Consider the following 21403-nt stretch of genomic DNA (forward strand, 5'->3'; position numbering starts at 1 on the left):
GGTATATGGGGACGACAAACGGATAAGAGGCAATCCGTAATTTCGATTAAGACATTAATGAGGGAGCTAGGACGGACGTAGCCAATATAACTATTTGTTCAGCACTTTTGAAATGTACAGCGACAGAATTCAGAACATGGGCCTTTCTTACAGTATTCTCCTTGTCCACCAAGTCAGAACCATTGGATAAATAAAGGGGGCATATAAGCAGACACTGAAAGCTCTTACAATATTCCATGATTCAATTTCTCAAAAACAGATTATAGGCTACATGTGCACCAACAAGTCAGAACAGTAGGTGAAATTAAGAGGTGAAAATAGACCAAATTATTAGGGGGAGGCACAAGGGCTACTAACAGCTTTCTACACAACATACACTTAGCATTACTTTCTTAGCTACAGTATACATATCTCCCTTGTAACGGCTTTCTTCCTGGGATGAAGGAGAGGACCAAAACGCAGCGCGGCTAGTGTTCAACATGTTTAATAAAGAATAATAACGTGAACACTACAAGCTACAAAACAATAAATGTGAAAACAGTCCTATCTGGTGCAGAACACAAAGACAGAAAACAATCACCCACAAACCAACAGTGCAAACAGGCTACCTTAATATGGTTCCCAATCAGAGACAATGACAAACACCTGCCTCTGATTGAGAACCATATTAGGCCAAACAACAAACCCAACATAGAAACACAAAACATAGAATGCCCACCCAGCTCACGTCCTGACCAACTAAACACAGACTAAACAAAGGAAATAAGGTCAGGAACGTGACATCCCTGGCATATTACATCATTTATGCAGCAACATACAAGACATTTTTTGACTCACGTTTTTGTGCTGTGCTCACTTGAACAGGAAGGTGGCGCGGCGGTCCTTCGTGGGCATATTTTGTCATCAAACTTTATCATCAAAGTCTGGCATTCTCTGGATTTATGATGCTTTCAAGAAACCTGAAAACTCTGAAGAGAAAAAAGGTTGAATCATGATGACGTCAGTGATCTTCAGGTCGTAGCTCTAGAAAGAGGCACGAGTTCCCAATTTACAATTCCGATTTGGATGAAAGTTCAAAACGTAGCTCATTTTTCCCGAGTTCCCAGTTGTCTTGAACTCACTAAAGTCAGATTTTGCAGTTCCGCGTTAACAGTTGTTTTGAGCGTGACACAAATCATGCTTCATTGACAGCATGGCCAATGTTGAATGTTTATAATTTTAAACTAGGAAAAGAGACCCTTAGACTTGAGACCACACAGCCACTCCACTGAATAGCAGGCTAATGATTGCTTTGCAATGCTTGCAGTTAGCCACATATATTCCTTCCAAACCACTCATTGTTGAATTTGCGATTTCCAACTTCTTGTGTAATGTTTATGTCCGTAGCCGATGAGCACTGATACGTTTTATCTATAATTTCTCTTCATTATTTCTCTTCATATCAGTCCAATCAAAGCTACTGTAGACATAATGTGATGTGAGGTCATTTTATCTGTGGCCAATGACCTTGAGCCTTCTTGGATGGACACGTCTAATGTAACTCTATGGCAGCACCCAAGGGGCTTGAATCTTCGAGCTCTACCCTTTGGCAGTGACGTAGTGTGCCAATGAGTGACAGAACAATGAGCCAATCACAGCGCAACACTACGTATTTTCTTCTGGCTTGCCCCACCACCTCAGAAAGCACTGAGCTAGGCTGAAACACCTGCATTTTGGAGCACCCTTACTCAAGAAAACAAAAAAAGAAACCATGTGTGTATGCGGCTTTATTAACTCAATGATATACAGTACCAGTCAAAGTTTGGACACACCTACTCATTCAAGGGTTTTTCTTTATTTGTACTATTTTTTACATTGTAGAATAATAGTGAAGACATCAAAACTATTAAATAACACATATGGAATCATGTAGTAACCAAAAAGGTGTTAAACAAATCAAAATATATTTTATATTTGAGATTCTTCAAATTAGTCACCCTTTGCCTTGATGACAGCTTTGCACACTCTTGGCATTCTCTCAACCAGCTTCACCTGGAATGCTTTTCCATCAGGTGTAAATCTTCTGCTAAACAGTCTCAAGATAATTAAAATATATATTTATTTTTAAACACAGTATTGAACAATATTATTCAGTCTTGAGCTGTTGTCCTTTCTAATTCAAGTATAATGTTTTGTAAATGCTTTATGTCAGTATATTCAGTACACTTTTATTGATTTTCAGCCAGAACTTTCTCATACTAAAATGTTATTCCCTAGGGCCTAGACACACCTTGAGTGACCTTCAGTTTCAAATCCCTATGAAGGCTCTCTTGGTTTTAAAGAAAGAAAACAAACGTCCTCACAAATAATGAATATTACAATTGAATACTTTTACTCATACTACACACAGATACATTTATCAGTCTAACTCCACACAGCTGGGGTTCAATGGTATGCTTCTTCAGCTCATTTGTAAAAAAAAAAAAAAAACTGTTTTGATGACTGACTGTAGCATGAAATCATTCATTACTGACACTATAGCACATCCTACTGTTGGATGTGTGTATTGCAGTCTGGGACGTTACTGAGCAGATTCAACAAGGACACATTATTTGGCCTGCATCCAGGACTTGCATGTCTGAATGTATTTGCATTGCATCACCAAACACTTTTAAAATGTACACTTTGGTACAATATCACATATATCTCACAGTGCATAGGCCACACCTTTCCTACCACATATTGTGTGCAGGCCTACATTATTTCCTGTCTGAAGAAAGTGACCTTTACAACATTCTCCTTCCTCCCCTGAGTCTTTACAACAGCCCTCAGTTACCGAGTGTACACATAAATACACAATTGTGGTGAAGTACTTCTTACATAGTTCAATGATTAACTAGAAAGATAAGGAAGGACGCAAGAGAGAGAGCGAGAGAGATAGAAAGAGAAGGGTATGCGGGTAACAAAGTAGTTGGTAAAGAGGAAGGATAAGTCACAAGTCCCTGTCACAAGGCTCTTCCTGTCTTTCTATGCTGTTTTAACCCACCACATGGAGGCGAGCACCAGCGTTGTTCGGACAGTAGAGCTGAATGATGGCACACGCATGCCCCTGCTGGGCTTGGGAACATGGAAGGTACTCTCTCTCTCTTTCTTTCTCTCTCTTTCTCTCTCTCCCACTCCCTACCTCAACCACACATTGAAGGTTATCTCAAAATCTCAGTATATATAATGTCCATGTATTATTCTCTAAGTATGAAAGGTGTGTTATTACAGTGGTGATTGTTGTTATTACACAGTGGGTTAAATGGTCATTACGGTGTCTTTGTGTTGTTCAGTCAAGCAGTTCAGCAGCAGTGTGTCAAAGTGCGGTGGAAGCTGCCATAGCTGCTGGTTACCGTCACATAGACACAGCCTACAGCTACCGCAATGAGGTCGAGATCAGCAAGGCCCTCCGCTCCAAGATGCAGCAAGGCATCATCCGACGCCAAGACATGTACGTCGTCAGTAAGGTGGGTGCTGCGGCTGCAACCAAGAGGTGGAGTCTGAGTGTTTATGTGGGCTGGCTGTCACTGTTCCAGGTGGACATGAGCTTGCCCTTTGATCTTTTGGTCCAATACAAAGTTCAAATACATATAATCTGATATGAATATTGCCTGTAGAGTAGAGATGTTCTCGGGTCCAAAAAGTGGACCCGGAGCCGAACGAACCCGAGGACAATCAGACCAGGACCCGAACGGACCCGATCATGAAATAAATGGGGGACTCAGACCCGAACCCATATGGACCCGACAACAACCAACCTAGTGACAAGAAAATTATGTTTATCAGCCAAGTTGCTCTTCTGGTTAATGAATAGGTATTTATATGTTGGCTAGGCCTTCTATAAGTCAATATATTCACCTTATTAGGGTAAAATTAATATGCTATATGCTGTCCCCATTCAGGTCCATTCGGGTCTATCAGCTGTAGTTACATAGACCTGAGAACCGATGACAATCAAACAGGACCTGACCCAGACCCGAGGGAAAAGTATACATTTTGGACCCAGACCCGCTCGAGTCCCGGGGCTGGTCTCTGGTATTTGGGTTTGGGTGGACCCGTGAAGACCTCTACTGTAGAGTATTTGTTGATATATCCACTGGTTTTATTGGTCAATGTCTATTACGTAACACTAAAAAAGTTAAGTCATATTGACTAAGTGATTTTTCAGAAAACCTCCCAAAAACAAGCTGGACCTCAGTTGACATATGTACTGATTGGAAGCAGAACTGGTTTCTATCTACGGGCTCTTGTTGTCTGTATTCATGGTTGATTTGCTACATCATTGTGTTGTGTTGCTGAATAGACCTGTGTCCACTTCTTTGTGTGTAGTTGTGGAGTACACACCATGCGACCCATGACATCCCATTGTGTCTAAACAAGTCCCTGAGTGACCTGCAGCTGGACTATCTGGACCTGTACCTGATGCACTTCCCTATAGGACTGAAGGTGGGATTACAGTTCACACTGACACTGGCACAAATAGTCACATGGATGATACAGGGACTAATGGACTCTTCTGATACAGTTCTTGACATTTCAACAACAACTCTTGGTTTACTTTCACATACAGGGCATTTGGAAAGGATTCAGATCCCTTCCCTTTATCCACATTTTGTTATGTTACAGCCTTATTCTAAAATTGATACAATTATTTTTTTCCTCATCAATCTAAACACAATACCCCATACTGACAAAGCGAAAACAGGTTATTTTTTTATTTTTGCAAATTAATTTAAAATAAAAAACAGAAATACCTTATTTACATAAGTATTCAGACCCTTTGATATGAGACTCGAAATTGAGCTCAGGTGCATCCAGTTTCCAATGATTATTCTTGAGATGTTTCTACAACTTCATTGGCGTCCACCTGTGGTAAATTCAATTGGTTGTACATGATTTGGAAAGGCACACACCTGTCTATATAAGATCCCACAGTTGACAGTGCATGTCAGAACAAAAACCAAGCCATGAGGTCGAAGGGATTGTTCATAGAGCTCTGAGAAAGGATTGTGTTGAGGCACAGATCTGGGGAAGGGTACAAAAACATTTCTGCAGCATTGAAGGTCCCCAAGAACACAGTGGCCTCCATCATTCTTAAATGGATGAAGTATGGAACCACCAAGACTCTTCCTAGAGCTGGCCGCCCGGCCAAACTGAGCAATCAGAGTGACAGCGAGGTGACCAAGAACCCGATGTTCACTCTGAAAGAGCTCCAGAGTTCCTCTATGGAGATGGGAGAACCTTCCATAAGGACAACCATCTCTGCAGCACTCCACCAATCAGGCCTTTATGGTAGTGTGGCCTGATGGAAGCAACTCCTCAGTAAAAGGCACATGACAGCCCGCTTGGAGTTTGCCAAAAGGCACCTAAAGGACTCTCAGACAACGAGAAAAAATATTCTCTGGTCTGATGAAACCAAGATTGAACTCTTTGGCCTGAATGCCAAGCGTCACATCTGGAGGAAACATGGCACCATCCCTACAGTGAAGCATGGTTGTGGCAGCATCATGTTTTTCAGCAGCAGGGACTGGGATACTTGTCAGGATCGAGGGAAAGATGAACGGAGCAAAATACAGAGAGATCCTTGATGAAAACCTGCTCCAGAGCGCTCAGGACCTCAGACTGGGGCGTAGGTTCACATTCCAACAGGACAACGACCCTAAGCACACAGCCAAGTAAACGCAGGAGTGGCTTCAGGACAAGTCTCTGAATGTCCTTGAGTAACCCAGCCAGAGCCAGAACTTGAACCCAATCGAACATCCCTGGAGAGACCTGAAAATAGCTCCCCATCCAACCTGACAGAGCTTGAGAGGATCTGCAGAGAATAATGGGAGAAACTCCCTAAATACAGGCGTACCAACCTTGTCATACCCAAGAAGACTCAAGGCTGTAATCGCTGCCATAGGTGCTTCAACAAAGTACTGAGTAAAGGGTCTGATTACTTATGTAAATGTGAAATTTCCGTTTTTTATTTTTTATACATTTGCTAAAATTTCTAAAAACATGTTTTTGCTTTGTCATTATGGGGTATTGTGTGTAGATTGATGAGGGGGGAAAACAATTTAATCCATTTTAGAATAAGGCTGTAACGTAACAAAATGTGAAAAAAGTCAAGGGGTCTGAATACTTTCCGAATGCACTGTATCTTTTTCATTCCTTCCAGAAAGTGGATGATGAGCTCTTCCCTATGAGAGAGGGAGAAATGCTCACCACTGACATTGACTACCTGGACGTGTGGAAGGTTAAAACACTATCATCTCCTCTTCATCAACATCATTATACTGTCTCCTAACAACAAAATGATTTGTATTTCTTTGTGGTCTATTTTTGGTATCTTGAAGTGTGGTGTATTACTGTGCCTGTGCTGTAATGTCTGCTGTGTGATGTAGGGGATGGAGGCCTTGCAGGCCTCAGGGAAAGTGAAAAGTATTGGCGTGTCCAACTTCAACGTCCTCCAGCTGGAGAGACTGCTCTCTGTGGCCAAGGTTCCCCCTGTAGTCAACCAGGTGCTTCAAGGCTTTACACTGCAACTTTAGCTATTTCAAATACACTATTATGAAACACTGAGTATCTCACAAACCACAGGAGGCTACTGAGGGGAGGACAGCTCATAATAATGGCTGGAATGGAGTTCATGGAATGTGTTTGATGAATTCGATTCCATTCCATTCATTTCGTTCCATCCAGTACTATGAGCCCGTCCTCCCCATTAATGTGCCACCAACCTCCTGTGTCACAAACATATCTCACTCCTTTAACCAGCTCAACCAGTGTAATACACAGTTAACTGTGTTTCTGCATGGACACTACATGTGTAAACGGGTGTGTTTACCATGCTGAAAGAGTGTGTGGGTGTCGCTACTGGGTCAGAGGGTAGGAGACAAGAATGGATAACAGCCGAAAGAGCGTTCTGACAGCTCTGTAATCTCATTATCTCTCTCCCTCCGCTCCTGCAGGTGGAGCTGCATCCCTACCTGGTCCAGTCTGACCTGGTGGAGTTCTGCAAGTCTCGCAACATCACCCTCACTGCCTACAGCCCCTTAGGTTCCCCTGGAAGACCCAAAGAATTGTGAGTCCTCCTGACAATAACATGTATACATTAGCGACTGGACTATGATCCTGCACTATATTGCTCTGTCCTGCACTATTGACCCCACAGTTGGCCGAGTAAACATCCCTCCCTATGTTCCAAAAGTTGACTGTGTCAATACTTCCTACAGTCACCGTGGAGACACTGATCCTGAGAAGCTGCTGGAGGACCCTGTGGTAGGAGATGTGGCTAAGAAGCACCGACGGAGCCCTGCTCAGGTTAGACTAGATAGTTCAGTAGAAACACACATCTAGTGTGTGTGTGTGCGCATCTGGGCTCTGCATCTAAGGACTATGTGGGTGTGTTGTTTCAGGTGCTGCTGAGGTACCATGTGCAGCAGGGTATTGCAGTGATCCCCAAAAGTGTGAAACCCAACCACATTCTGGAAAACACTAAGGTGAACTCTCTCTGACCCAATATAGATTATATTTACTCATTTGTACTACATGTAGCTCTTGCTCAATCATTTCATGAGTTCATAACAAGTTCAGTTTGAGCAATATGACTTTGACTGATATAGTATTCAGTCTTAATGCTAGTTTGATCAATGTCAGATCAATGTCTTGGTTTACACATTTAGTTATTAACTGGACATTCACATACATTACTCACTAACATAAATCAAATGTGTCAATGGTACAATAAACACTCAAAAAGATAGTTTGTTGTCTGCAGATCTTTGACTTCTCTCTGACTGAGGAGGACATGTCGGCACTGAGAGGACTGAACAGAGGTTGGAAGAGCTGCATCATCGACTCGTAAGACAGACTCAACGCTTCCTTATACAAATACTTAATAGATCAATAATTCCATGCAGAGAACAACTGCTCCTACCCTGACATGTTTCTGTTCTTCAGCTTGAAGTCTCATCCATACTACCCCTTTGAATGAGAGTCCCTGGGGATCAGAGACAAGAGACAGAGAAGTCACTTGGGAGAATAAGATAACTGTTTCTCAACCTGAGAACAAGGCCATATTACTATCCACCTCCTCATCAACATCGGCCTGCAAATGGTCTTCAACCATTGTTTATTGTTCACCTATAATGTGAAATTGTGATGATAAATAGAAATGTGGCGCTGAAGATATGGATGGATGGTATTGTTTTTTTGTTGACATGATTTGAATAGATATACAGTATGCCCTCTGTGCCAACACTGTGCCCTGTCTGCCTGATTCTGAAGGGATGCAATATTTTTTCTTATCATCATAACTCAAACAAAACGTTTAGTTTAAAACACATATACTGAACAAAAATATAAACACATGTAAAGTGGCGGCAGGTAGCCTAGTGGTTAGATCAATGGACTTGTAACCGAATGGTTGCAAAATCGAATCCCCGAGCTGACAAGGTAAAAATCTGTTGTTCTGCCCCTGAACAAGGCAGTTAACCCACTAGGCCGTCATTGAAAATAAGAATTTGTTCTTAACTGACTTGGCTAGTTAAATAAAGGTAAAATAACAAAAAAAAGTGTTGGTCTGAAGCTGATTAAACAGCATGATCATTACACAGGTGCACTTATCCTTCCTCTTTACCAACGTCGTTTTTATAGAATTTGGCAGTACATCCAACTGGCCTCACAACTGCAGACCACGTGTAACTACACCAGCCCAGGACCTCCACATCCAGCTTCTTCACCTGCGGGGTCGTCTGAGGAGGGGGAAGGGGGGTGCTGAGGAGTATTTTTGCCTGTCATAAAGCCCTTTTGTGGGGAAAAACTAATTCTGATTAGCTGGGCATGGCTCCCCAGTGGGTGGGCTTATGCCCTCCCAGGCCCACCCATGGCTGTGCCCCTGCCAATCATTTGAAATCCATAGATTAGGACCTAATGAATTTATTTCAATTGACTGATTTCTTTCTATGAACTCTAACTCAGTAAAATCCTTGAAATTGTTACATGAGCATTTACATTTTTGTTCAGTATAGATTATGCTTCAATTGTAATACGAAGCACATCAAAGTAAAACTTTTTCACATAGTCCCCAATGTTAAGCATGTTGGAAGTCTTTACAAATGAGCTGAAACAGAACTAGTCATTTTGTGAGCTTTTGTGCTTTTAGAGATGATGTGATATGATATAGGTAGTTCTGTCATCCACTGTGTTCCATTGGCAGCTACACAGCTCTTTTCCTCTGCCTGTAATGTTTTTGGGAAGGTCTGGGTCCCGCACCCACTGGCATTTTCAGGGTCAAACCCCTGTGTGACCTGTGAGAAAACCATGCTCTCCCAGCTGTAGCCCCCCAGCATGTAGATTGTCTCGTTCATCCCCCCTCCTCTCCCCTGTAACTATTCCCCAGGACGTTGCTGTAAATGAGAATGTGTTCTCAGTCAACTTACCTGGTAAAATAAGGGTCAAATATATATTTTGTTAAAGATCTTACCCCCCCAGACCGACTCACTGTTAGGCTGGAGGAGGGGGGCTATACAGATCCATTGTTCACTCTAGGGGTCAAAGGCCTCCACCACCAGGATGTCAAAGTACTCAATGCTCTCCTCGTGGTCATTGCTGCCCCCAATTATATAGATGAGGTGGTGAAGTGATGTCATGCAGTGCCACCCTCGTGCAGATGACATGGCCTGGCGCTCCACCCAGACGTCTCCTCCTCTGGGGTCATAGCTCAACACGACTCGCCGGTACGGCTCGATCTGGTAGACATGGCCGCCTGAGATGTAGACCAATCCTTTATGAGATGTGCCTGCATTGCCATAGGTGAATCTGCAGAGAGATGGAGTAGAGAGGGACAAGTGAGAGAAAGGGCTTTGATGTGAGCTGTGCCAGCCTGCCAGACAAAGAGGCACAATAGTTATAGTATGTGTATTGGGAACCGTGACAACAGAGAGCTACCCCTTAGGCAGAGTGTTGTTCTCCTTACTCTGTTGTCTTGCTGCTTAACAGGGGCAAGTCAGAGACAGGAGTACAGGTGACGCTTTGGGCGACCATTGAGGAGTTGTCACACCCTGGCCTTTGTTATATTGATTTTCTTTATTAGTTTAGTTAGGTCAGGGTGTGACATGGGGGATGTTTGTGTGTTTTGTCTAGTTTAGGGTGTGTGTATTGTTTATGGGGTTTTGTAGAATGTATGGGGTTGTGTTCAGTGTAGGTGTTTAGGAAAGTCTATGGTTGCCTGGTTTGGTTCTCAATCAGAGACAGCTGTTTATTGTTGTCTCTGATTGGGAGCCATATTTAAGGCAGCCATAGGCTTTAGGTGTTTGTGGGTAATTGTCTATGTTCTATGTTGCATGTGTGCACTTAGTTCGTTTTAGCTTCACGTTTGTTTTTTGTTCGTTTAGTAAGTGTTTGTTTTTTCTTCATTAAAAGAAGATGTCTTTTTTCCACGCTGCGCCTTGGTCCACTCATTCGTCTCATAACGATCGTGACAGGAGTAGTGTGACTGTGAGTCAGGGTGAGTTGAATTCTCCCTTGGGCAGTCCTGCTACATATGTACAGCAGTTGTCTGTAGGGCTATAAATCTCCACTGACAACAGAGCCCGTTATTATTACGCCCTCCAACAGCAATCAGACATTCCCTAATGGCTCCCAGGTAGAAATCCACACGTCACTGGTTCATTGGGGCACTCTAGAGAAGAGATTAAACATAATTGAAAATGTTAGGTTGGGTTGCAGTGTAAGAGCAGAGCTTTACATTGATCAACTGGTTGTCTCTGGGTTTGGAGCAGTACAGCAGGTTCCTGGCAGCATCACCTCCATTAACTTGTGATGAGTTGCATGATGAACTCCCCCAGTACAGTGACACGGTGGTGGCTCCTCTGGGCTGGGATCTGGGTCTCCACCATCCACCCACCAGAGTCTAAATCTAGCCAGCGAACATCTGCAGTCAGCTCCTCCCCCATGGTCTGACACCTCCCCACCCACAAGTAGGAACTGCTCCTCCCCTCCCCGCCGCCTGTCTGCAAAACGGGTTAGGCACGGGCCCTTGTGTGGTAGTTCAGAGCCTCCTCCACCAGCACCTCACAGCTGGCCTCCAGGGGCAGCAGAGCCCATACAGCAGGGAGGACGCGGATGTGGGAGAGGAGCTGGCAGGCGTGTGCAGGGCGGTCTGGCGTGTGGCTCAGCCACTGGAGAGAAGCCTGGAGCAGAGCCTGCTCACTCTCTTGCTGGACCTGCCTGCTGGCCAGGTAGGAGCTTGGGCAGCCAGACATTACTCAGGAAGCCTGGGGTGAAGGGGAGGGTGGCGAAGCGTTCCAGGATGAAGTGGTCGATGCAGGCATCTAGTCTCTCCAGGCTGTAGAGCAGAGCCAGCTCCTGCAGTTACAGGTAGTTCTCCTCACTCACCTCTTTCTCCAGGTACTGGCAGCAGAAGTCCACTGCCCTCCACACCTGCAGCAGGTGGTCCATCTCCAGTTCAATGTTTCCTCCATCCAGCAGCAGCTCCCCACTGTAGAGGAAGTCCACCACAGCCTAAAGGAGGCCCCCACCAACTCCACCTCTGCCTGTCGCTCCTCCCTCATTCCCAGGGTGAATATAGCCTGGAAGGAAGGGCTTGAGACGGCCAGTAGGGCGCAGTGGGCTGGGATACGCTGCTCATCAGCCACCAGCACCATGAATCACAGCTGGCTGCGCTGACGCTGCTCATTCAGACCCTGCAGGAGGAAGTCAGCTTGCTCCGCCCAACAGTAGACCTGAGACACAGAGCAACAGATAATATTGCATTAAAAGTGATACTTGAAGTAAGTTAGTCAGGTAAGACAAAACTAATACTGTAGCTAGATAGGTCACATCATGCTACTAACCTTAGATGACTCACTTATCCGTTGAGGCCGTGAAACACGGCTTTGTCTTCCATCATCCATTGTGTGCTCTCAATCCAACACAATCTAAAGGACAGTGAAATTTGTATGATAGAATTCAGAGAAATCATAAGTGGGCTACTAGCCCTTGATCATGGTTCTCAGTTCCATTACATTACACATAAGTCACTGGACAAAGGCGTCTTCTGCATGGGTAAGTATTATTACGAGCCCCGACGCTTAGTCTGAACATTAACACGCATCACTTCCGGTACGGTTTTGGAAGCATAAGGACCTTACCTTTCATATCAGCGAGAAAAAAAACAAAAAAACTAAAGGTTAAATGAATGCACACCTTTATACGGTTAGGGTTAGTGTTCCCACCAGGCCATATATCCATGTTACAGCACATTTACAGAAGACAGAGGTACCACCTGTGCTAATTAGCTATCCAGCATGCTCCGAACACCTGAAGAAGGCCGCCAGAAACATGTTGACACTGAAAAATACTGTCGGCTGCAAAACCGGTTAAAACAGTGTACAATAAGTGTATATTTTTGAATTTTTTTAATTATTTTGATGGGATACGAAAGTAAAGGGCTTTATGTTTCTAGAACCGTATCACAATTGAGAATCAATTCATGTTGAGATGGAGTATTTGGCTGTTTTGGCTGCCAGAGCAAGTCTACCTCTGAAAATAACAGAAGGTCCATGGACCTTAAGGAGTAACCATAGGCTCCTTAAGAGTACATCTTGGGCTAGTGAGCTACATAATTTCAGTGGTGAAAGTACTTAAGTAAAAAAACTTTAAAGCACCACTTAAGTCGTTTTTGGGGGTATCTGGGCCCAGTTGCATAAAACATCTTAAGTGTTTACCTTAAGGAATTAATGTCCCTTACCTAGGGGAATTGTGTTTAAGGCCGTTACATAGAGCCTATCAAATGTTTCCTTAGGTAAGGGCATACTTAAGGGGTTTTATGGTAGTTTGAAGGCATGTACGGCAGAAAGAGTATATGGTTACCATGGAGACGGCCTGATTCACTGACTAAACTTCTCATCAAAGAGATTGCTTTTATTTTGGGAGATAGCAAAATAGAACTCATACAATCAAGACAGATAAACAAATTGCTTCAGAAGATAATAATCCACATTTCTATAATCCACACTTTTTTCTCAACTTGTTTATTTTACTGTCTAGTTACGTCAAGCTAGTTTACAGAGTAGCTATAGCTAACTAGCCAAATGGCTTTGTAGCCATAGATTGTGCACCTTCCATTGTTTAGCTAAGTAGCTAGCTGGTTGATGTTTTCCTTTTGTAGCTAACCAGAGCAGTTGAAAGCAACATTCATCTCCACAAATGCTGTTTACATTGATATCCATACTGAATGAAGCAGTTAAGGGACCTCATTGGCACCCTTAACTTTTTCACTTAATTTAAGGGGGAAATTCACCTTAAAATGTTTTGTGCAACTGACTTAAAGTTAAGGAAACTAAGGGAAAAGATAAGGGGGAAATTAACTTAAGATGTTTTATGCAACCTGGCCCCGTACTTTACTATTTATATGTTTAACAACTTTTACTTTTACTTCACTACATTCCTAAAGAAAATAATGTACTTTTTATTCCATACATTTTCCCTGACACTCGTTAAATTTTGAATGCTTAGCAGGACAGGAAAATCATCCAATTCACACACTTATCAAGTGAACAATCCTGATCATCCCTACTGCCTCGTTTCTGTCCGACTCACTAAACACAAATGTATCGTTTGTTAATTATGTCTGAGTGTTGGAGTGTGCTCTTGGCGATCCGTAAATTTAAAAAGAAAATTGTGTGGCTGGTTTGCCTAATATAAGCAATTTGAAATTATTTATAGTTTTACTTTTGATACTTAAGTATATTTTTGCAATTACTTTTGCTTTTGATACTTATGTATGTTTCAAACCAAATACTTGTAGACTTAATTAAGTAGTATTTTGCTGGCTAACTTTCACTTTTACTTAAATCATTTTCAATTAAGGTATCTTTACTTTTACTCAAGTATGATGTTTGGGTACTTTTTCCACCACTGAACTGAAAATTTGACAATGACATCATGCCACAATGTATCACCTCACTTTGACCTCTCAGGGGAGGACACTGGAAGATTATATTGGCTTCCTGTTACAGCTACATTGTAGCAGCTATTCAATAGCAACTTTGAGATCTATCAAGCAGTAGGCTACAGTCGGTAGACTAGCAACGATCTACACGAGACGCTATTATGTTCGACAGCGATATTGATCGTGTGAGAATAAAACCACAGATTTTGAATTTACCACAGCATTTTTTGTAATATTTTTTAAATTTATTTAACCTTTTTTTAACTAGGCAAGTCAGTTCAGAACAAATTCTTATTTACAATGACGGCCTACCAAAAGGCAAAAGGCCTCCTGCGGGGACGGGGGCTGGTATTAAAAATACAAATATAGGACAAAACACACATGACAACAAGAGAGACCACAACACTACGTAAAGAGAGACCTAAGACAACAACATAGCATGGCAGCAACACCACATGACAACAACATGGAAGCAACACAACATGGCAGCAGCACAACATGGTAGCAGCACAAAACATGGTACAAACATTATTGGGCACCGACAACGGCACAAAGGCAAGAAGGTAGAGACAACAATATATCACGTGAAGCAGCCACAACTGTCAGTAAGAGTGTCCATGATTGAGTCTTTGAATGATAAAACTGTCCAGTTTGAGTGTTTTTTGCAGCTCGTTCCAGTCACTAGCTGCAGCAAACTGAAAAGAGGAACGACCCAGGAATGTGTGTGCTTTGGGGACCTTTAACAGAATGTGACTGGCAGAATGGGTGTTGTATGTGGAGGATGAGGGCTGCAATAGTTATTTTAAATAGAGAGGGAGTGAGGCCTAAGAGGGTTTTATAAATAAGCATCAACCAGTGGATCTTGAGATGGGTATACAGAGATGTCCAGTTTACAGAGGAGTATAGAGTGCAGTGATGTGTCCTATAAGGAGCATTAGTGGCAAATCTGATGGCCGAATGGTAAAGAACATCTAGCCGCTCGAGAGCACCCTTACCTGCCGATCTATAAATTATAAATCTATAAATCTCTGTAATCTAGCATGGGAAGAATGGTCATCGGAATCAGGGTTAGTTTGGCAGCTGGGGAGAAAGAGGAGCGATTACGATAGAGGAAACCAAGTCTAGATTTATCCTTAGCCTGCAGCTTTGATATGTGCTGAGAGAAGGGCAGTGTACCTAGCCATACACCCAAATACTTGTATGAGGTGGCTACCTCAAGCTCTAAACCCTCAGAGGTAGTAATTACACCGATGGGGAGAGGGGCATTCTTCTTACCAAACCACATGACCTTTGTTTTGTAGGTGTTGTGAACAAGGTTAAGGGCAGAGAAAGCTTGATGGAGGCTAAAAAAACTTTGTTGTAGAGCGTTTAACACAAAATCCAGGGAGGGGCCAGTTGAGTATAAGACTGTATCATCTGCATATAAATGGATGAGAGAGCTTCCTACTGTCTGAGCTATGTTGTTGATGGGGATCAAGGATCAAGCCTTGGAGTGCTCCCTTGGTGTCAGGCAGTGGCTGAGACAGCAGATGTTCTGACTTTATACACTGCACTCTTTGAGAGAAGTAGTTAGCAAACCAAGCCAAAGACCCCTCAGACACCAATACTCCTTAGCCGGCCCACAAGAATGGAATCGTCTACCGTATCAAAATCTTTGGCCAAGTCAATAAAAATAGCAGCACAACATTGCTTAGAATCAAGGGCAATGGTGACATAATTTAAGACGTTTAAGGTTGCAGTGGCACATCCATAACCTGAACGGAAACCAGATTGCATACCAGAGAGAATACTATACACATAAAGGAAGAGAGTCAGTTGATTATTGACACGTTTTTCCAACACTTTTGATAAACAGGGCAAAAAGCATAATCAATTGTTACATCATGCTTGATCAAAAGCAGTTTGAAAATGTATTATTTTCTTGTTCAGCTGCAGTCATGATCTCATCCAGGAAGTAGCCGTGGACTGTATGTGAATCCAACCAATCATATGGCGAGTGCATGAGCCCACTTAGGATGCATGCAGAAATAGACCTACCATGCACTGCTGAAAAGGTAAAGCTATTAGACACAGATCTAAAAGGTTAGTTTGAGCATTGCAGTGCTAAAAGTATCTCCACGCAATCATATCCCTCAGTGTAGAAACTTTTAGTTTGCATGTTGATTTTATTCTAGATATTTTGGGCTCATCAATTCATGGGGTATGTGGTCATGCAGGTACAGCCATTGGAAAATGACTAACACACACACACACACACACACACACACACACACACACACACACACACACACACACACACAATCTCTCTATTTATTTATCCTTCTCTCTCACTTGGTCCCCTCATATAGCTTGAAATAAATGACCTCAATCTCTGTGTTTTCTAGTTATACTTTCCATGGTTTATTATTTTCTATGAATGTTTAATTGTCTCTCGGGCTATAATCACACTGTGGTTATTGGTTGGGAAACTGTTTGCTGCGGGCTATTGTTCTCCAGCATCGATCACATTGACAGACCACAAGATGGCACGATAGCGCAGTAAAACGGCAACAATAGAAAAAGGGTGGATTTAATTTAACCGAATACCTCAGTTAACCATTGGGAGGTGAATACTGCGCCTGGGGACTTCGCCGCACTAGTACGGCAACCTGATTGACAAACATCACCAACGCCCATAAACTGGCTATAGGAAATGAATCAAGTCGTGGAAAGAGTCTCTTTCTCAGATAATTGAGAAAAGATACACCCTGCTCAGCGCGCTCCTCGTGTAATAGCACAGACTCAACTGCTCAATAGGGGCTGGTGATTTCAGACTAGAGGTGTCTCTATTGCATAACTCTCGTTCTACTCCTTTTTGATTTTTCTTTTCGCCTCGCTTTTTTCACTTCGACTACCGGTAGCATATCAGTTCTGCGTTCTCATTTCTACTGTCCATTTGCGTCCATCCAAAATGGCAACACGAATCGATAAAGAGGCTTGCAGGGAAGCTTATAACCTCGTCAGAGACGATAACACAGAGATAAACTGGTGAGTGGGGTGAATTTGTTGGGCATAGGCAGTTGTGGGAATCTGATATTTTACAGAGCATCCTAAAAATATGATGGACGTGGTCTGGATTTATAAAATCAATAACAATGGATGAATAATCAAACTGCGCACTTCTCATTCATTCATCCAGTGTTTCATTTGATTCAAATTGTTTCTCTCCTCCCCATAAATTACCTCTCTTGGTCTAATAAATCAGGGTACCGGAGCATGACTAATTTATTTTGCCTATCCAAGAGATACAGTGGTAACGACACGTATATGTTGACACAAAACCTGACAAGTCTGCCCCTCATTTGACACACCGGTTTTTGAACGAATAGCCTACGCAGCCTGGTCTCGACTAGATAGATACATTGTAATCCCATCCGATAGATGTCGGATGATGGACGTGGACACGCATTAGTGGAGTAGACGGTCATGGATTATTACCGATTTTATTGACAGACAGGGTCTGAATACTCCATTTGAGATGACTGTAAGGTTAGTGCATTTTAATTAATTAATTTACTGTGCCTTTTATGTTCTTTTAGGGCCGCGTTTAAATATGAGGGTCATATGATTGTGCCGGCGGGCCAGGGGACTGATTATGAAGAATTCAAGAGTCAGTGCACAGGTAAGGCCGGGATTTCATTAATTTTTGCGTTTATGCGGTTATTTCAAATTGGCCGCAATGGTCCTGCGTAATGGCAACAGCGCTGTAATAATCAATAGACCACACACATTTTTACGACTTGTTGCCATGTCAGTCAGTAGGGCTCATTGAGTTGTTGGAAACTTATATTATCTGAAATTGTGTTGCTTGTAAAGAAGTAAATAATGTCAGCGTTTGAAGGAACTTCCGATTTGTGACGCCCTGTAGTCTACCAGAGCAATAATATTATAAAACGCTGTCTATTGGCCGTCAGTAGGCTACTTAATCCAGAAGTACTGCGACCCAGTGACCATTTAATAGCCTATCTGTCCCGTGACTTCATACGGAAGTAGGCCTTTCTGGGTTGTTAAAAAGTGTGAAATATAAAGCCTTATAATATTAGTAACATTGAAAGTGCGTCCACTGTTTCTTGTGCGCAGCGCAGGGTCTTTATCCCACTATGTAGGACATAGTATAAATGTGCCCACCCCTAGTGAGCAAATCATGCTGTCACCACCCTATCAGCACCCTTTCCTGACACTCTCTCGCCACCCTAATTAGATATGGAGTGTTGGGCGTGGCGGGTAAATACTCCAGCGCTGGTGCGCTTGTATGGCCCTTGGCTGTAGGCTGCTCCGGTTTATTTACGTTTCAGGGCATGCATTCCAATGATATAATTCGGATTTATTACGATCTAGGCCTATTACTGATGTATTACCCTTTTTAAATAGGAGAACTGATGTATTGCTATACTAACTACCCAAATAGTACCTCTGGCTGTCCCATACTACCATCGTCTCTCCTCACTTTGAACCTTGTCTTTGCCCAGTGAATATTGTTGCTCTAATCCTACTGTATAAGAAGTTTCATACATTCTGATGAGTCTGCTTTAACAGAAACTGTGAAAGTCTCATCCTGTATTTGAGGGCCACAGACTGTTGCAGTCAAAAGTAGTGGATACTTATATGGAAAAGCTCAGTAATTGCATCTGTTGTTTAGATAGACATAGTGTGCTAAAATAAACATCTGTCTTTCTTATCAATTAAAGGGCTAAACTAAAGCGTTCTATTTGTCTTTTTGCTACATCATCATAGTTTCAGTAGTGCAGCAGTTTTCTGGCCACTTGTGTTAATAGCATTGTCAGCACAACTAGAATGGATGGCTTAGAGAGGGAAGAGATATTAGTATGACAAACCAGAAAGTTTACAACAGGGGAGGTCAGGCTTGATACTCAGGAGTTAGCAGAATTCGTGTTTTCTTTCAACAGTGGTATATGCTTATTCATTACTTGTCTGCCACAATGTGACAAATATAGCAATAAGCACAAAAAATTTGACATTTTTTAAGAATTTAAGTGCTAGAAACATCCGATTGTAGTTTGTTATACAGAGAAACAGCATAAATCTGTGTGTGGTCTGGTGGAGATCATGGCTAAGTCATGTGACATGTAGGGGACATGCAGGGTAGGTGTTGAAACTAACAATGGCCTTTGTAACCATGCTGATAACAGTTTGAACACTGATTATTGTTCATGCACAACAAAAGCCTTTAGATGTATGCTGCTTGTGAAGCTCTGCCAGGAAAATCTCTATCAGCAAGGTACAGGTAAACACAGATATCACACCGAGACGGTACCGATCAGTACAGAGGGAACCAATGGGGCATTATTAATGGTAAGGAAGGGCCAGGGCCCAGACCAGAGCAGAATCATGTCATAAATGTGTTATTACCTTTACTATAATCTATTTAGAGAAGTGATTTGGCACATATTTGGTATGTTGGACTATACAGAAAAAAACAGCTCTATTCCAAGACAATGCAGCTGGTGATGTAGGGCTAAGATGTGATGTGAATGTGTGTTTTAGTGTGTTTGTCTGAGAGAGACAGAGCGTGAAAGAGTGAACCCAGAATCACTGCCTCCCCAGTCTCCTCGGTATTGCTCACAACTCCAGACCCTTTTTATTTAGTCCGTTGACCTGAATACCTTCCCCTGTCTCTCGTACTCACAGATTTATCGCACTTTTGGATTTGGTGCATGGCCAAGGTAGTGTCACCATAACAAGCCAAAACTCCCCGTCTGTATTCATACTTCTTACAGCAGCATAGAAACACTCTCACAAAGCTCAATCAACTCACAGTACACAGGAATCAGGCCTTGCCAACATGGACATGGAGACAAATCCATTTCTCTAACAACTATACTGTAATTACCTGTCATGAGGCAGCTGGGAATGGAAATGGTGTCATCAGCCTCTCTGCATGTTTCTGCTTGTCTGATTGTCAGTCTAATTTCTGACTCTCTGACTCTCTCTCTCTCTCTCAGATGATGTGCGTCTCTTTGGCTTTGTGCGGATCACGACGGGTGACGCCATGAGCAAGCGTGCCAAGTTCACCCTCATCACCTGGATAGGGGAAAACGTGAGCGGCCTGCAGCGTGCCAAGATCAGCACTGACAAGACATTGGTGAAAGATATTGTCCAGGTTAGGGACTCTGTTCTCACACATACTCACATGATTCCTTTACAAATATCAAATATTAATGTTCTGTTAAAATACAGTACATTAAATGGCAAATAAAGTATAAAGATGTACCTTCGTTTGTCTATCTCTTTTCTTTTTCTTTTTTTTTTACCCCCTTTTTCTCCCCAATTTCGTGGTATCCAATTGTTAGTAATTACTATCTTGTCTCATCGCTACAACTCCCGTACGGGCTCGGGAGAGACGAAGGTCGAAAGCCATGCGTCCTCCGAAACACAACCCAACCAAGCCGCACTGCTTCTTAACACAGCACTCCAACCCGGAAGCCAGCCGCACCAATGTGTCGGAGGAAACACTGTGCACCTGGCTACCTTGGTTAGCGCGCACTGCGCCCGGTCCGCCACAGGAGTCGCTGGTGCTCGATGAGACAAGGATATCCCTGCCGGCAAAACCCTCCCTAACCCGGACGACGCTAGGCCAATTGTGTGTCGCCCCACGGACCTCCCGGTCGCGGCCAGCTGCGACAGAGCCTGGGCGCGAACCCAGAATCTCTGGGGGCACAGCTAGCGCTACGATGCAGTGCCCTAGACCACTGTGCCACCCAGGAGGCCTGTCTATCTCTTTTCAACACTTTTTCACTTAAATTCCTCCTCTGTTTGTCTCCCTCAGAACTTTGCCAAGGAGTTCATGATCAGTGATCCTCGTGAGCTGGAGGAGGACTACATTCGCACCGAGCTGAAGAAGGCGGGTGGGGCCAACTATGACGCCCAGGGAGAGTAGAGGAGAGTCCACCAGGGTGGGGCAGGGGGGGGGGCTGCTACCTTTTGGGGGAGGGAGGGGTCTTCATGCCTGGATGAGAGAGAGAGGGGGATATATACACACACACACATGTACAAACACTCACACACAGATACACACATTAACACACAGCAACACACACACTCTCACAAAAAAGCATGTTGAGACACACTCAGACATATATATGGCTATAGTCCTATCCTCAGCCCTCTCACCTGTCAGGTCATGGATGATTATCTACTGTACTGTGCATCATCTCACTATTATCTCAGCTGCGGCGCAACGTTAAGAACTCTCTCAATCTGGGGGGCTGTGTTTGTGTTACAACTGGAAAAGACACATTACTGTACTGTTTGTCAGAACAAGGGCAAGGGCCTCTATCTGATTTGACTTGTCATCATCGTGCTTTTACTGTATTCTTCTGTGGTTGTAGTCCAAACATGCATCCTTGGCAATAGAGGTCTTTCCTGCCCAGCTTTTCTCAT

General features: G+C 43.1%; 2 protein-coding genes and 1 pseudogene across 3 annotated transcripts; 2 read left to right on the forward strand and 1 right to left on the reverse strand.

Annotated features, from left to right (window-relative positions):
- Window positions 1-2901: 2901 nt before the first annotated feature.
- zgc:56622 (uncharacterized protein LOC326033 homolog) lies at window positions 2902-8266 on the forward strand. Of its 2 annotated transcripts, XM_039001135.1 has the most exons (10): window positions 2903-3112; window positions 3315-3488; window positions 4351-4467; window positions 6185-6262; window positions 6411-6527; window positions 6978-7090; window positions 7242-7329; window positions 7425-7508; window positions 7787-7869; window positions 7969-8266. In XM_039001135.1, the coding sequence occupies exons 1-10, from the start codon at window positions 3029-3031 to the stop codon at window positions 8000-8002; spliced, it is 972 nt and encodes a 323-aa protein (XP_038857063.1). In that variant the 5' UTR covers window positions 2903-3028; the 3' UTR covers window positions 8003-8266. The 2 variants fall into 2 exon arrangements, with proteins under 2 accessions (XP_038857064.1, XP_038857063.1); XM_039001136.1 differs by lacking the exons at window positions 6185-6262; window positions 6411-6527 and having other exon boundaries at window positions 2902-3112.
- A 902-nt stretch (window positions 8267-9168) lies between these two features.
- On the reverse strand, window positions 9169-11924 carry LOC120053200 (annotated as a pseudogene).
- Window positions 11925-16554: 4630 nt separating this feature from the next.
- cotl1 (coactosin-like F-actin binding protein 1) lies at window positions 16555-20917 on the forward strand. Its single transcript, XM_039001137.1, has 4 exons — window positions 16555-16990; window positions 17542-17624; window positions 19966-20123; window positions 20790-20917. Exons 1-4 carry the CDS (start codon window positions 16914-16916, stop codon window positions 20898-20900), a joined length of 429 nt encoding a protein of 142 aa, XP_038857065.1. The 5' UTR covers window positions 16555-16913; the 3' UTR covers window positions 20901-20917.
- The last annotated feature ends 486 nt before the right edge of the window (window positions 20918-21403 follow it).

The sequence above is a fragment of the Salvelinus namaycush genome, chromosome 9 (genome assembly GCF_016432855.1).
Source record: "Salvelinus namaycush isolate Seneca chromosome 9, SaNama_1.0, whole genome shotgun sequence".
Classification (NCBI taxonomy): domain Eukaryota; kingdom Metazoa; phylum Chordata; class Actinopteri; order Salmoniformes; family Salmonidae; genus Salvelinus; species Salvelinus namaycush.

Coding starts and splice junctions, on each gene's coding strand:
- zgc:56622 (XM_039001135.1), top strand. CDS start 3,029: ATGGAGGCGAGCACCAGCGTTGTTCGGACAGTAGAGCTGAATGATGGC. Junction 6,263..6,410: donor ACTACCTGGACGTGTGGAAG/GTTAAAACACTA, acceptor TGTGTGATGTAG/GGGATGGAGGCCTTGCAGGC. Junction 7,330..7,424: donor ACCGACGGAGCCCTGCTCAG/GTTAGACTAGAT, acceptor GTGTTGTTTCAG/GTGCTGCTGAGGTACCATGT.
- cotl1 (XM_039001137.1), top strand. CDS start 16,914: ATGGCAACACGAATCGATAAAGAGGCTTGCAGGGAAGCTTATAACCTC. Junction 16,991..17,541: donor GATAACACAGAGATAAACTG/GTGAGTGGGGTG, acceptor ATGTTCTTTTAG/GGCCGCGTTTAAATATGAGG. Junction 20,124..20,789: donor TGGTGAAAGATATTGTCCAG/GTTAGGGACTCT, acceptor TGTCTCCCTCAG/AACTTTGCCAAGGAGTTCAT.